Source organism: Pyrus communis, mitochondrion (assembly GCF_041283825.1).
Source record: "Pyrus communis mitochondrion, complete genome".
NCBI lineage: Eukaryota > Viridiplantae > Streptophyta > Magnoliopsida > Rosales > Rosaceae > Pyrus > Pyrus communis.
In genome coordinates this window covers 420,001-435,000 of record NC_065229.1, presented here as the reverse complement: position 1 = coordinate 435,000, position 15,000 = coordinate 420,001, and the positions used below count along the sequence as shown (strand labels likewise).

General features: G+C 44.2%; 2 protein-coding genes and 1 non-coding gene across 3 annotated transcripts; 1 reads left to right on the top strand and 2 right to left on the bottom strand.

Moving 5' to 3' along the window:
• The first annotated feature begins 2,545 nt into the window (after positions 1–2,545).
• trnM-CAU lies at positions 2,546–2,619 on the top strand. Its single transcript has one exon. It is a non-coding gene; the product is annotated as a tRNA-Met (tRNA).
• A 1,964-nt stretch (positions 2,620–4,583) lies between these two features.
• On the bottom strand, positions 4,584–5,303 carry mttB (Sec-independent protein translocase protein). Its single transcript has one exon. The coding sequence runs from the start codon at positions 5,301–5,303 to the stop codon at positions 4,584–4,586; it is 720 nt and encodes a 239-aa protein (YP_010438263.1).
• A 952-nt stretch (positions 5,304–6,255) lies between these two features.
• cox1 (cytochrome c oxidase subunit I) lies at positions 6,256–7,743 on the bottom strand. Its single transcript has one exon. It carries the CDS (start codon positions 7,741–7,743, stop codon positions 6,256–6,258), a length of 1,488 nt encoding a protein of 495 aa, YP_010438262.1.
• Positions 7,744–15,000: the final 7,257 nt, after the last annotated feature.

Below are 15,000 nucleotides of genomic sequence, written 5' to 3'. Positions count from 1 at the left end.
CTGAACATGAGGGACCCCTTTCAAAGAAGATAGGGGCACCGATTCGAAGGGTTCTTGTCGGGAATACTTTCATATAACATATAATATCCTTATAGAGTATAAAGGGGCTCTCTAAGTTTTTGATGGGCTTGAGGCCTGAGTTCGAGAATGTTAGATCCTCAATTCAACATCGAGTTCCTCTACCAGACATTGAGAGAGCAGTTGCTGATGTGAGATCCGAGGAGACTCGACTTGAGCCCCTTTACTTAGGTTGGGTGCTGGGGGTCGATCTTATATTACTCAGGGTGCTTCAGATCAGGTTCTTGCGGCTGAACATGCTTCGGGACATCGACCCTATGGTCAGAATCTTCAATCTGGAAGCTCCGCTGGTGCATCAGGCCAACGAGACATGTCCAAGATCGCCACTATTGCAAGAAGCGGGGTCACATGATTGCAGACTCTCGTAAGCGGCAGAATTAAAATTCTCGCCGACAGTCAGACACAGCTCATCTTGCTGCTCCCCCAGAGACGCCTACTGAATCGGAGACTTCCTAATCCCCTTACTCCATAGGGCCTCTGCAGCATTACTTCTATGATCTTAGGAGCACTCCCACACCCGACACAGATAGTTTTACCCCACGACAGCGGAAGCAGATTCAGAGGTTGAATCCGTCTTGTCATATCTCTTCCTCCTCTGTTACAGGTATTTGATCCCCCTTACGCTTACAACATAGGGGGCTGCTTACTTTCTTCGGGTGCATCGAAGAATATTACTGGTGATTCTTCACTTCTTTCTTCTCTTCGTTCTCCATCTTAGTTCCTTTTTGTTTAAACTGAAAACTCCGAACAATTCCCTCTAGCCAGTCTTGGTACTCTCTCTCGTTATCATCGAATATGTTCTGCTCTTTTTCATTTTCCCGCTCTCTCAGCGAATCTTCTTTCCGGCTTGAAAAAAAAAATGCTTATATTCACTTCTCTCCTACCTCCTGTCTTGAACAGGATCATGCGATAGGCCCTTAAGGGGATTGGGAAGGACCATAGAGTTGGCAAGCTCTCTTTTTTGGAGAAACTTCGTTTACCTCAGTCTTTTGCCTTTTCCGCTGTGTCTGGTGTTGTTCCCTCCCCCTTTTTTGTTGTGGCATCGTAGATTAGGACATGTCTGCAGCCCAAGGCTTAGATATTTTTTTTTCTACTGGAATGTTGGGGTCTGTACCTAACATTGAGATTTCTACTTATATGGGTTGCAAACGGGGAAAAGGCTCGGCCCTTCCTTTATTTAAGAAGCTCTTTCTACTTCTCCTTTTGATCTTGTGTCCGAAGTCCATCCTGCCCCTCTGTTATCGAAAGGAGGATCATCCGTATATGTTATTTTTGACAGAACAATGAAAAAATTTACTAAAAAAAAGGGTTTTCCTTGGGGGTATATCTCCGCTGCCTTCTGAACTCTGCTTGCTTCAACTCACTTCACTTACAAAGCGCTTTCCCAACGATCCTGCCCCCGCACTCCTCAGCAGAATGGAGTTGCCGAGCGGAAACATCGCCATATACATATATTGGAGACAACTTGCTCTCTCTTGCTCTCAGCTTCAGCCCAAAAAAACTAGGGACAGAAGCTGTTTTGACTGCCGTATCTTTTTTGAACCGAATACCTTCCTCTGTCATCTCTGGTCTGTCTCTTTTTGAAAGAAGATTGTCTACCCCGCCTGACTATGAAGAGCTTCGAGGGTAGGCTGCAGCTTCGTCTAGTCTAGAGCCGGGCGCCGTGTAGGAAGACTCGCCCTAGCCACTATAGCGACCCCACCCCCAACTCTAGCTGAGAAGCACCCTCCATCCACTTCCCCCTTTCCGATTCCCTCACCCAATCTCATGAGAAGCAAGCCCAGCAGGCCCAGCCTTAACCTGTCCCCAGACAGCCAGCCCTCACCAGGCTGCTGGAATTGCTAAATGCTCCGCCACGAAGCAAGCTCTCCCGATCCCGAAGACGACAGATGCGGAAGTGGCTAAAGAAGTCGGAGGAAGAAAGTTGTTGGGCAATTGTATGCGCGAGGGTACATTATAAGTATTCTGAGAATTGGCAACATTGACAGAAAGGGGAAGAAAAGGGGGTAGGAATAAACTTTTTTAGGTGTAGCTATACTAAAGTAAGTAGTCGGCCTAACCTTCGGTTACCGTAACCAAGTTTTTCTTTCTCACTCCTTATGTTATGTACTTTTTCTTACTTAATCCATACTTTTTTACCTTTTCTGAAGTGTGGGGCAAAGGGTGCCCTCTACTTATACTTCTAACTAAAGGCGAACTGCAGGCATTGCAAGCAAACAAAGCGCCCCCGCCCGTTTGAGTCGCGAAGGGGCCGCTTGCTTAAAAAATTTATTTTATATAAAATAATAGATATATAATTATATAATAGATATATAATTATATAATTATATCTATAAACTAAGAAAATCCGTTTTTTTTATCCAATTGTTCATTCCCGGGAAGAGGAAGAAGCAGATAGAGCAAAGGCCTCCTCTTTCCTTCCGTCCGCTCTTCCCGAAGTGGGCGAATTGCATGTAGAGATCCGCAGGGGCTTATAGTTTAATTGGTTGAAACGTACCGCTCATAACGGTTATATTGTAGGTTCGAGCCCTACTAAGCCTACCACCCCCTTCTCTGCACCCGATACAAGGCAGTCGAAGTCCTCGCCACCCTGCAGATCTCAATCTAGCGACGGCACCTGGAACCGCACAGCTTCCGCTGCCCTTCGGGCACGCCTCCTACGCTCTTGCGGCATGCCCCCTTCGGGCAATACGGCTTTCGTGAGTAATACGCGAAGCAGCTGAGCGATAGCTCTCTTCGATCGCTATATTCTTGCGATAGCGAAGGCGTAGTTCATCCTCTAAGAGAGAGTAGATGCGAAGATTCGGATCGAAGATCTTCGCTTGGGCCGTCTCGCGAAGATCGGCACTCGAAGGCTTGAGGAGCAGCCCGCTAAAAGGGAAGCCGTGGAGACGGCGGACTCGCCAGTCAGGCACACCGTGAAGCTGACTACAGCAGACCGGGAGGAAACAATTAAAGTTTTCCTGTTTAAATTTCCGGGACTGAATGTAGGAAGTGCAGACGGTGGATCGGGTGTGAACATTCAACCAAAGGCGTCTTGGGTATCGGCAATAGCTAAGCATTGTGGCCATCACAGTTCAAGCTACATATGGCTGGCGTACAACCTACGGGCTTCTTAGCCAAAAGAAAAACAACAAAAAAGGATGCCCGGTTTGGTACCTTTAGTCTAAGATTAGACAAAGAGCAAGGAGGATATGAAGCACTGCCGGGTAGACCATGGCTCCAACCGGGGTGGTTCATGACTGGGCTAATAAAAAGCAGTCTCAAGCAGGGAAACGCGGGATGGAAGGCGGAAAAGGCTTGGCTTTGTTTCACAGAAAAAGGACTAAGGAAATTGAGTTTCCGTAGTGGCGATGCTGGCGTCAGTTGACCTGGTTGAAAAATATAGAATATATAAGGGTGATTCCGCTAGCCAAATCGCACTAATGCGATTCATTCGCCCTACTATCCTACGGAGCAATTCAAACTCTTAGTAAGACTGGGCTCGGGCTACTCGTTCTATTCTCTCTGAGGTCGGGTAGGTGAAGCGTCTAGCTTAGGGGGGCGCGTCGAATCGCTGAAAGGCCTTGGTGAGTCTCCAATTTTGTAATCTGAAGATAGAAAACCAAAATTTTTCCAAACTTCACTTCAATAGTCTCGTATCCACGCTGCCCCGACTCCAAACTCGATGTTTGTTAACTAAGCAGGGCATTCCCAAACTCTTTTTTATCAAACAAACTCCTTTCTCGTTCCGCCTTTACCGGGCCGTTTTCATTATGTGTTCTTTGCAGTGTCTAGGGAGCTTAGGAGTGAGTTAAGCCAATGCGTACAAATAGACAGACCGGGTCATCCTTTTATGTTGAGGCCGGTGCAAGTCTGTCTATGATTCAGAGTATAGGTGGTGTTGAAGCTGGCTTATTCATGCTAGTCATCTTAGAGCTATGAGTCAGAACAATGTTCACCAACTCTTTTATAGTAATCTTGTTCATATATCGAAAAAGCTTTTGAATATGAGTTTAAATTGTTATAAAAAAGTGTTTTGTTGTCTCCTCCCCAAGGTAGCATTGCCGAGCGGGCGATCCCTGTCTTGTTTATGCAGCTAGCTTTTCTCCGTGGTACTCCAATTCTATTTGTGAGAGCTCGGCTACTTTTTTAAAAGGTGGTTACCTTAATTCTCAATAAAAATGCCTACCTATAAAGCGCTGAGTTGAAGAGGGAACAAGTCCCAAGATGATAAGTGGGGAAAAAGTAAAATTTTAATCTCTTCAAAGCTGAGCTTTTCGGTTCGCTCCCCCTATGTGGTCGGCCTTCTTACCAGTCTGCCCCCTTTCTCTTGATGGAATATAAACCCGAGCTCCAGCTTAGCTTGCGTTCTTCACCGGCGCTCGCCGGATGTATAACTCATCCCGCTCCAAAGGTAACGAGTCTTCTGTGTGTTAGAATCTTTACGGGAATGAATCGCATATGTTGGTTGAGAATTGCTCGGGAATTCATTGATAGTTATTTTGCCAGGTTCTAGGGTTGGGCTACTTTTCTTTTTTGTCGATCGAGCCGCTTTCCCTCATTCCACTCGTCCAGCCTTCTTCACGAACTTGTACAATAGACGCCACAAAGATAGCCAACTCTATTATCGAAGAAATAAGGAAACGGGCGACGGTTTGGCACCAGATATCCGGGGGTGTAGAAAGAGCAGCTGTGAGAAGCGGAAAAACCATCAAAAAACGACGATTGTTCGTGAAGGTTTCCACAGAAAGACCCCTTAGTTCTGGCAAACGGATCACAATTACAGGTACCTGGGAGCATACCGATGGAATGAACGAAATACGAACAGTTAACATAATATGGTCATAGATCTTAGGTTGTAACTTGATCATGAGCGAATTTGTTGATGTTGCACCCACGAAGTATGGAAAGTGCCAAACATTGGGAACTACCCGGGGAGGAGTTAGGAACAGGAACAAGGAGAAGCGAGAACCACTTAAATAGAGGAATCGATTGTATTTCGTCCTTTGTTCTCCATAGCAACTGGGGATCAAAAAGCACCAAATTTGATGACTTATTAAGGGAAAGACGAAATAAGAGCATGCTATTGAAGACGTTGCAACATATGTCGGGGAGGCCTCCGTTGATTGTGTACAAACAAAATACGAGTCCAAGGGCAGGGTAAGAAAGGGTTTAGCTAATGGAGATATTAACTCTTCCGGAAACCAGTAACGCGTAAACCATGTCAAACCAAGACCGATCAATATCCGAACGGAACGGATTCGAACTTCTCCTAGAATAGTTTCCGGTGCGAAATGAAATTCATAGGATATATATATGAGTAATTCAAAGGAAAAATAGAAATATTTGATAGGATCTGTTTCGGAAACGTAGAATGTAAGAAAAAAAAATGTTATGACTCCCCTACCAAATCAGTGAACTAGGTTTTGCTATTCCTTCGCGGAGATTTGCTGCTTAGCGCGGGAGCCGCTCGATTTGTCTCAAAAGAGACTCGCGCCCCTTCTGAAGTTCACGAATCCGCTCTTGTAATCGATGAACCTCAGCATGCTCCTGGTTACGCCGACGCTTAGCCAATTGGTCGTTTCGGTGTTGTTCCAATAACTGAGAAAAAGCATCGGCTTTTGATTCCATAACGCTGGAGTAGGAAGGCGATTCGTGCCGGTCCTTACAAAGGCTTTCAAAAATCTCGGAAAGCGCTTTCTGGTCGAACTCCACGCTCTCGAGAGCTACGCGAAGTAGCAAATCCAGATCCTCCGCTGGAATAAACAAAAGGGGGTCCTCCCGCCCGAAAAAAATGGTTTTGAATAGAGAAATCACCATTTCCGGGGTGGATACGGAGAATTCTAGCCGCATAAACGACTGGAAAGCGGAATCCTGCTCAGCAGGTGGACTACTGAGCAGCGTGGTATTGACACATTCGGGGTCTTGGTAAGGAAGATTCAAATAAAAATCTAGTAGCTCCCGTTCAGTAGGAAGAATTTTAAAAGTTCCAATAAAGGGTAAAAACCCACTGAAAAAAAAAGTAAAAAGAGAAAACGGGTCGCCCGTAATAAGAAGAAAAAGAAGAGAGACTTGTTCTTGCTCTCCCAATTCAGGAAGACGGAAGTCGCCGGTTGGGCTGGTCCAACCAAGAAAGGCATGGGGCATTGCTTGTTCTGTTAGGTTCTTAGTAGGAGTCGTCTACCTTTTCTTCTTTTACTTCACGGTTTCCTTGATAGCTGGAAGTTCTCCAAAAGTATGAAAAGCTGGAGGACTTTGTACCATCCATTCCAGTGTGGTTGAATTCTGTTCAACAGCCCAAGGACTTGGAGCGCATCTTTTGTTATTTCCACTGCTTGAAGTGATTGTTACGACCACGAAGAAACGACGAATCCCAACTACGGATATGTAAGAGCCAAAACTGCTAATGGCATTCCACCCAGCGTAAGCATCCGGATAATCTGGAATGCGACGTGGCATACCCGAAAGGCCTAAGAAATGCATTGGAAAGAAGGTCAGATTAACCCCGAAAAAAGTGATCCAAAAATGTATTTGCCCTAAAGTTTCAGGGTATGTCCGACCAAAGATTTTACCCACCCAATAGTGAAATCCTGCAAATAAAGCAAAAACGGCTCCCATAGAAAGTACATAATGGAAATGTGCAACCACATAATAAGTATCATGTAGAGCAATGTCTAGCCCAGAATTTGCCAGGACTATTCCAGTGAGTCCTCCTATGGTGAACAAAAAGATGAACCCTACAGCAAATAACATGGGTGTTTTGTATTGTATCGAGCCCCCCCACATGGTAGCGATCCAACTAAAGATTTTTATTCCAGTGGGGACGGCTATGATCATGGTAGCTGCGGTAAAGTAGGCACGGGTATCAACGTCTAAGCCCACAGTAAACATATGATGAGCCCAAACAAGAAATCCAAGAACACCTGTACTGATCATGGCATAAACCATGCCTAGATACCCGAAGACCGGTTTTCCCGAAAAAGTCGAAACGATATGACTTATGATACCGGATCCAGGCAGAATGGGAATATACACTTCTGGATGACCAAAGAACCGAAAGAGATGCTGGTATAATATGGGGTCTCCCCCTCCAGCGGGATCAGAAAAGGTTGTATTAAAGTTTCGATCGGTTAATAACATGGTAATTGCCCCCGCCAGTACCGGAAGTGATAATAAAAGTAGAAATGCTGTCACTAGAACGGACCACACAAATAGGGGTGATCTATGCATAGTCATTCCAGGTCCACGCATGTTGGAGATAGTTGTTATAAAATTGATAGAACCTAAAATGGATGAAACACCAGATAGATGAAGACTAGAAATTGCTAAATCAACAGCTCCTCCAGAATGGCTGGTAATACCACTTAAGGGCGGATAGACCGTCCACCCAGTGCCGCTACCCACTTCTACTAAGGCTGAGCTTAATAGGAGCAAGAGACTAGGTGGCAACAACCAGAATGAAATATTATTTAATCGTGGAAATGCCATGTCAGGTGCACCTATCAGAATCGGAACAGACCAATTACCAGATCCGCCTATCATCGCCGGCATAACCATAAAAAAGATCATTAAAAAAGCGTGAGCCGTTATTAAAACATTATAAAGTTGATGATTACCACCAAGAATTTGATCGCCGGGTCGTGCTAATTCCATACGAATCAGTACTGAGAAGCATGTGCCCATCACTCCAGCAATAGCACCGAAGATGAAATATAGAGTCCCTATATCCTTGTGGTTAGTGGAGAACAGCCATCGTGTCGTAAAATTGAGATTATTTCTTTCTTTCCTTGTCAGAGAGGGGCCGGAGCGGGGCTTTTTTATTGAAATGGGAAGTCCGGTTTAGTTTCCAAGGAAATACCGGAGGAATTCTCTATACACGGCGGAGAGATTCCCGTTTTGCTGGGTATCTTGGATCCAGTACCGCAGCATAGCTTCCACCAATCCTTTATCAAAAGGGGACTGGGGGTCAGTCAGATTTAAACGACTCATAAAGTCGGTTATAAATGAAAGACCTTCGGTCCTTATGGCACCCTCGCGAAAGGGCGAGTCTGCCAATATTTGAGCGAGCCGCTCAGTTGTTTCGCTCATTAACAAATTAACGAGTTGCTCTAAGAGATTCGCCTTAAACTCTAACAGGCGAAGATCGAAGAGCTCATTGCTCAGGACATTACGGTAGTGTCCAATGGTCAGGGTGTCATCGAGAAACCCTCTGACTAAGGCTTCGTACTCGCCAAAGTTCATTTGCGGTGGCAAGCCGTCAATCAAACGGTTCTCTAGAAGTCGTATCCGAGCGAAGAGTTCCAATTCCGTCTCTTGGTTCAGTATACGAAATTGATCGACAACGTCGAGAGGTATTGGATTATTCATAGGTATATTATCATTTGGGTTGAAAGGGGGATCATTCATAGGTATATTATCATTTGGGTTGAAAGGGGGATCATTCATAGGTATATTATGAACTGAATTGGAATCTGCGATTGAGCCAGAGTTCACGGACAAAGAGTCCGAAAAAAAATGCATAAGATCGATGTCAGCAAAAGTGCCCTTTACCAAAAACAAATTCCACAAAATCAAATAAAAGTAAGCGAACCCAAGCCTAACGAGTGGTCTACCTAAGAAGAAGATGATCATATAAAACGTTAAATATTTGATAGTATACATTTCGGAAAAGATTCACTTGTAGTTCCGCTTCTTGCTATAACAGAAAGACTTGTCGGAAATCTGGTTTTTCCAGAAAAACATGGGAGTTTTGGGCGTATTTCATACGCTATTTTGATTTCATTATTTTTTTCATCCACCTATACCTACAGCATTCTATTTGACTGTGGCAACCTTTCTATTATGAGGCATAAAACTACTTACTTAAGATATGGGGTTCTTACCAATTCTTTATTAAATAAAGCTGTCTATGTAAATCTAAATCTTTCCGCTTGCGTCTCCTTCTCCGTCTTGATATACATCACATTTCGCACCTTATGATTAGTACTTGCTTAACGGGACTTTCTTCCTTATCGCACGAAAGGCCTATTTAACTGCAGAAGCTGGAAAAAACATGGATCGAGTCGGGTAAGCTATTGAATTGGATTGGAGTTTTCGAGTTAAAGCTATGACGAATCCCATGTGTTAAGCATAAGCATCCCGCGGTGCTTGCAATGCAAGAGAAAACCAAGGGCAGCGTGCGCAGCTTATTCCATTCAAAGGTGTGCAAATGCAGGATTTTATAGATATCCGCATAGTGATAGGACTTATTTTCGCATTTTTCGGTACCCTCTGCCGCCTATGCATACAAGAACCCCCGGATGGCGTGCCGATAATCCATTATGGTTGAGAGTTCAAAGCGAACCTTGGGCCATTACCGATCCCTATCACATTCGAATCAAAAACAATGCGGGAGAAACCAAGGGCTTGCTGTATACTTTTGCGCCTTGGATTCCCCATTCTACTAGTAGGGAGCAATTGCCATTCCAAGTTCCTGTCGTAGGAGCCAAGTTGTTACGCTCGCCTGATCGAAAGCCGGAGTTGGCCGATGTAACTAGAAAGACCTCTAGAATAAAGTCTTTTAATCTTTCAGATGCGTTAATTTATTCGTACAGGATGGATTTGCGCTTTCCTTTTTGGATTAGATAGAGGAATTTAGATTCTTATCTTGTCTATGATATTTTCTTATCTGATTAGAAGCTAATCATAAATTGTATGGGACCAAAAGTAAAGATATGAAAGTAGATATCGTCGTTTTTCCCTTTAACACTATCTTCATATCTAATCAAAATAGGAATATAAATTGTACGAAATCATAAGAACGGGGATCCCTATCCGAAGAGAAGGGCATGGATTGATCGATTTGGAAACGAAAAGAAATTGGCTCTTCGGCCGGCCTTATTTCTCTTTCCTTTCTCCGCGTAGACAAGGGGATTCTCTTTTTCTGCCTTCGCCATCTATATAGACAACTAGACAACCGAGGCTACGTCTTTTTCGATCCGGGGAGCTTTCTTCGCCCTTAGTCGCAGGGGATTCTCTGCTTTTTAGGAAGTTCTGCCGTTGACCTTATCTTGTTGCAGATACATATAAAAAGACCCAAAAGGCTTTTTCGCCAGAAGAACACTTACTTATCGGATTGAGATCAGTCTTAAAGTAATAAATGAATATCTAGCCGCGAATCCAAACAGCTAAGGGAAATTCTATACTCAGAAGGCTTGAAATCGGGTCTCCATTTATGCATCATGGCCAGCAATGAACCAGGGTTACTTATTGGATTGCCCCATTAACTTCGGTATAACCGAAGTTGCATCAACTCGGCTCAACAAGAAGCTCGGAACAGCACAAAGGGAAGTAAACCTCACAGCACTTTCAGATAGGCACGGCAGCCGTCCTTCTCTATCTTTCCATGCAACTCAAGTCACAAGACATAGCACCTTCCGTTCACGGCCATCGGATACTACTTACTCAACGGGGGGCGTCTTGGATAAGCCTTTGAAGTCTAGTTTGAAGATCCGTGGTAAATGGATTCGTTTGGAGTATGAGAGCCTACCCCAGGTTTGTTTTCGTTGTGGGATAATTGGTCATGATCAAATTCAATGTGTGGCTGGTCTGGGTTCGGTTGTTTCTAAGGTTGTGGAAGAGGGCAATGGTAACGTGAGAGTTAATTGCACGACAATGGGTTCTGATACCACTGGGAGCTTAGATGTTGGAATGAATCAGAGTGTAAACTCTGCTTCTGAATCTGTCAGGTTGAATGATTCCATTAGGACAAATAAAGATAAAGCAGTTGAGTCTTCTGATGATGGGAACTCTTCCCTGGGACCTTGGAATTTGGTTACTACTAGAAGGGCTCGTAAAAACACTTAAATTCCTGGAAGTAATGATGCTGGAATGCGCACAAGTGGATCACGTTTTGGCCTTCTTGCGAATGAGAATGTGGATGATGTAGAAGAGTAATTTTCTGAGTTGCATAAAAGACCAATCTTTGGAGATATCCCAGGAGTGACTCGTCCGATGCCTACCAAGGCTAGTGAAGCTACCAAGGGCGAGGCTAAGGTGATGAAAAACGCGAGTCTAAAGAAACCTGTTGCTAAACCTCCTCGTATTCATCCCAAGGACATCTCTAACAACAATTCAGGACAGGGTCGCAAGGTTGCTAACCTGGGGACTGATTCGGGTCGGCTTTTGAATGTGGTAGTTTTATTAAGATTAACGGATCTGTTATTTTTAACATTATAATAACTCGACCCGCTCGAAGAGGATCAAAACAATCTTAATGAAAAACCAGTAACAGACCTCAAATAAGTTTAAGAACCCAATGGATCAGGAGGTAGAGGTATTCCCATGTCTGATTTTAGCCGATTTGGTGCATCAAGTCGACCTTACTATTTTCCCTTTTTTACTAAGATCGGAGGTGGAAGCGAAGCTGCTCGGATTCGATAGACAATGCCTTTTGACGATGGGATTTGTCTACTTTGTTTTTTCCCTTGCATCTTTGTTACTCTTACTTTTTTGCTACTCCGAGGGACTTGCTGTTGAATTTTTTAATAGCCGCCAGGGCAGAACGAAGTGACGAGAAGTTTGGGATATGTTTGGCCTGTCTTTCATCCACGATACAGTACATTTTCTTTGGCCGCTCTTCTAACAGCCAGCTATCACAAGGCAGCCATTCATTCAAACAAGAACCAACTACCTTGTTGCAGCATACATGCCAGTGGTGTATTACGATCCGCGGTTTTTCCTCTTTCTCTACCTACATTTATATATGAAAATATCACCCGAACAAAAAGATGCCACACTAAGAAAGCAATCCAATCAGGAACAAGGTAGTTAGGGGCATGCGGACTAACTGCTCTGACATTCCTGTTTTTTTGAAATGAATCTTCGGACCCTCTGAAACAGATGGGCCCCCTTCTCCCAGACTGGGACTCCTCTTTACCGCATTTCTTCCTTCTGCAAGAGCTACTGCAAGAGTAATGTTCACTGCTCCTGCACCTCCAACTCCAACAGGAACTTCCGCATCTCTATTCGCATTTTCCTCATATGTAGTCTCTACGCGCTTTTTGACCGCATCTGAAACGACAACAAGTGTGTGCATTTCCCTATCAAAGCCCTTGAATTTTAGGCACGAAGGGCGTTCTGAGGCTGAATCATGTGGATTCACCAGGCACCCATATATTAATTTGTTGAAAACAGCTCCTTCGCCTATTTGTATTTCTACAATCATGCTTACCAATATGCAACTGACTGAACAGTACAGGCAGGACGGCTTTGCTTAAGACCGGAATGTTACCCCCGCTCGAACTCAAGAACTAAACTCAAGTCATTGATCATTTCCGCTCATGCTTGCTTCCGTTGCCTATCTAAAAGAAGAAAAGATGCACGAGCCACTCTTTCTCTTATATACGCTACGCTATTTGAAGATAGTGATTTGAATGCCTATCCCCTGCCTATGCGCTTGCCTTTACTACCTTGAAGTGGATCTCCTATCTATATTCGACAGCTTGAAGAGGGAAGAAGAAGTAGAGCGAATGCTCGTTCTGTTGGAACTCTCGATCTGATCTTGAAAGAGGGGAAGGGAGATCGATCTCAATCTCTCGAATCCTTCTCTCCTTCCCAACGCTATCTGTCCAAGGGGAAAAGGCTTGCAAACAGTGCAAAGGGTACCAAGCAATCTCGCAAGCTTCAGTTTTCCAGTTCAGAATCCGATGTGAGGAAAAGAATCCTAGGTCAAGGCAGTAGCACGGTACGGGCCCATGTTCTCAGTGCTTAGTGTGAAATGACTTAGTCAAGAGATCGTAGGATACCGGCAAAGGAAGAAGGTGGATACTAGTTTTATTTCGATTCGGAAAAGAAGATGGATAATCTCAATAGTCAAGGTTGGTTTGAAAGAAAAAAATCAAGGTGCGAAGCGAAAGCGCTTGCTAACATGGTTGTTAGTTCAAGAATCCGCTGTGAATGCTACCGATACCGATACCGGAGCTGCTAAACTAAAGGAAGTGAGATGACATAGTTAATGAGGAAGGGGTATGCATCGTTCAAATTCAACTGACTTCCTTTTCCATCTGAGATCGAATGAGGGTCATTCTTTATAGATCAGATCTGCAGCGCTTACTGATTCAATCACAGCCGATACGCATTCAATTGCAAACAGAACACTGGTTAATTGAACAGTTAGCAAATCTGTACCCCTAGCGGCCTATTCTCTAGCAGCTGATTCTAGACCAGCCGATTCAATTGCAGCTACTTCGAAAAAACTGCCTATTATGGCTATGTAAAGGGACCGGCTTCCCAGAAAGGTTAATGCCCTAGGATTGGATTCATCCCCATATGGAACTGGGTGAGGGATTCCCTGAAACCAGAGCAAGAACCTAAAAAGCGATAACAAGCTAAAAGGCGCATCTCTCTAAGCCAAGATCGTCCGCTCCTCAGCAATTGATCCAAAAAGTCCCACAGCTCCTTCTTAGGCGAGCGAAGTGACCTCCGTTGGACGTTGGAAGAAAGAAGCTAATAGAGTCATAGAAGATCCCGAAAGAGGCGAATTGCCAGAAAGTTTATCAAATCCGATCCTTGCATCATCTGATCTCGATCGGGTTAACTCCTAAATTCAGGCAGTGAGCATCGAATAAGCCAATTGACACTCTCGTCCTTACCACAGATTTTTTCTCATTGTTGGCCACCGCAGCAACATCAAAAGCCGGAAATGCTATATCCCTTTGATCATGGTACTATTACAAAGGTGCAACCTCCGCGCCCATTCCTTCTTTCAGGGCTTTCCCCCCATATGTATACTCCTCTCCTTTTCGTCGAGTAAGCAAGTAAACTACCTTCACCCCAGAACTAATAATGGAGAATGGTAATCCAACTGATTTACGACTATACCAGGAATAATTGGCTGCTTAAGACCGGAATTTATCTAACGCTTAACAAGATTCGATTCGCGCTAAAAAAAGACTAAAATGGCTGTACAGGGCCGGAGCCTATTCTCATCAGACAGAAGACCGGCCTCTGGAATCGATCTAAAAATTAAAAAAAAGAAATTCGTTTATCGCCCATGCTTGCTATATGAATTTTATACTTTATTTATATTCATTATTAATTTCTATTTCTTTAGCCTGGGGGAAGCTCCTAATGGAAAGAGTACTATCATTTAAGCAGGGTGACATATTGCCATTGACCTCAGACCTCACAAAGGCGGATGCTCCTGTAGGTAGGAGCTACTTCACTTTCGGTGTTCGGCGCTCCCTTCGAACTGATATCCAAAGATTCCCTGTAACAGGATGGTTTGAAATGATGGTTTATTACAGGTTCTGGTGACATGAATAGGATGAGCATACGAATGAGCCGGGACATGGATAACGTAGTGGTTCGAGCCGGTCGAGAGTACGAGATTACTGACCGAAGACTCTTCAATTGAGATGGGCCGAAGACCTGCTAGCGAAGGAATGCATCCAACAGTGTTCTGTCTCATTGGTCCTCTCACGCGCTCAAAAATACACTTTGTTCTCCCGGAAATCACTTCAATTATAATACATGACTTATCTTAGTTCGATCTGATACCTCTCGATTCAGAGAGGAGTATCATTTTTAGTCTCCCCGTCTTGATCTCTACTAATTCGATATGAGACTGGGGGAAGGGAAGCTTTATGGGAGAAAGGAGGAAAAGGTCAGGCTAGTAGCTAAAGGCTTTACTCAAACATATGGGATAGATTACGAGGAAGCCTTTGACCCGGTAGACAAGATGAAGTCTCTTCGTCTCCTGCTCTCTATTGCTGACAATCGGGATTGGCCTCTGTTACAATTAGATGTTCTAAATGCCTTCCTGAACGGGGACTTACAGGAAGAAGTTTACATAAGTCCTACACCGGGGGGAGGAGAACAAGAGAGGTCAACGGGAGTCGAAGACAAACGACGGCGACGAGAATCTGTCAGCGATCCCAAGAAACAATGCCCCATTCTGCT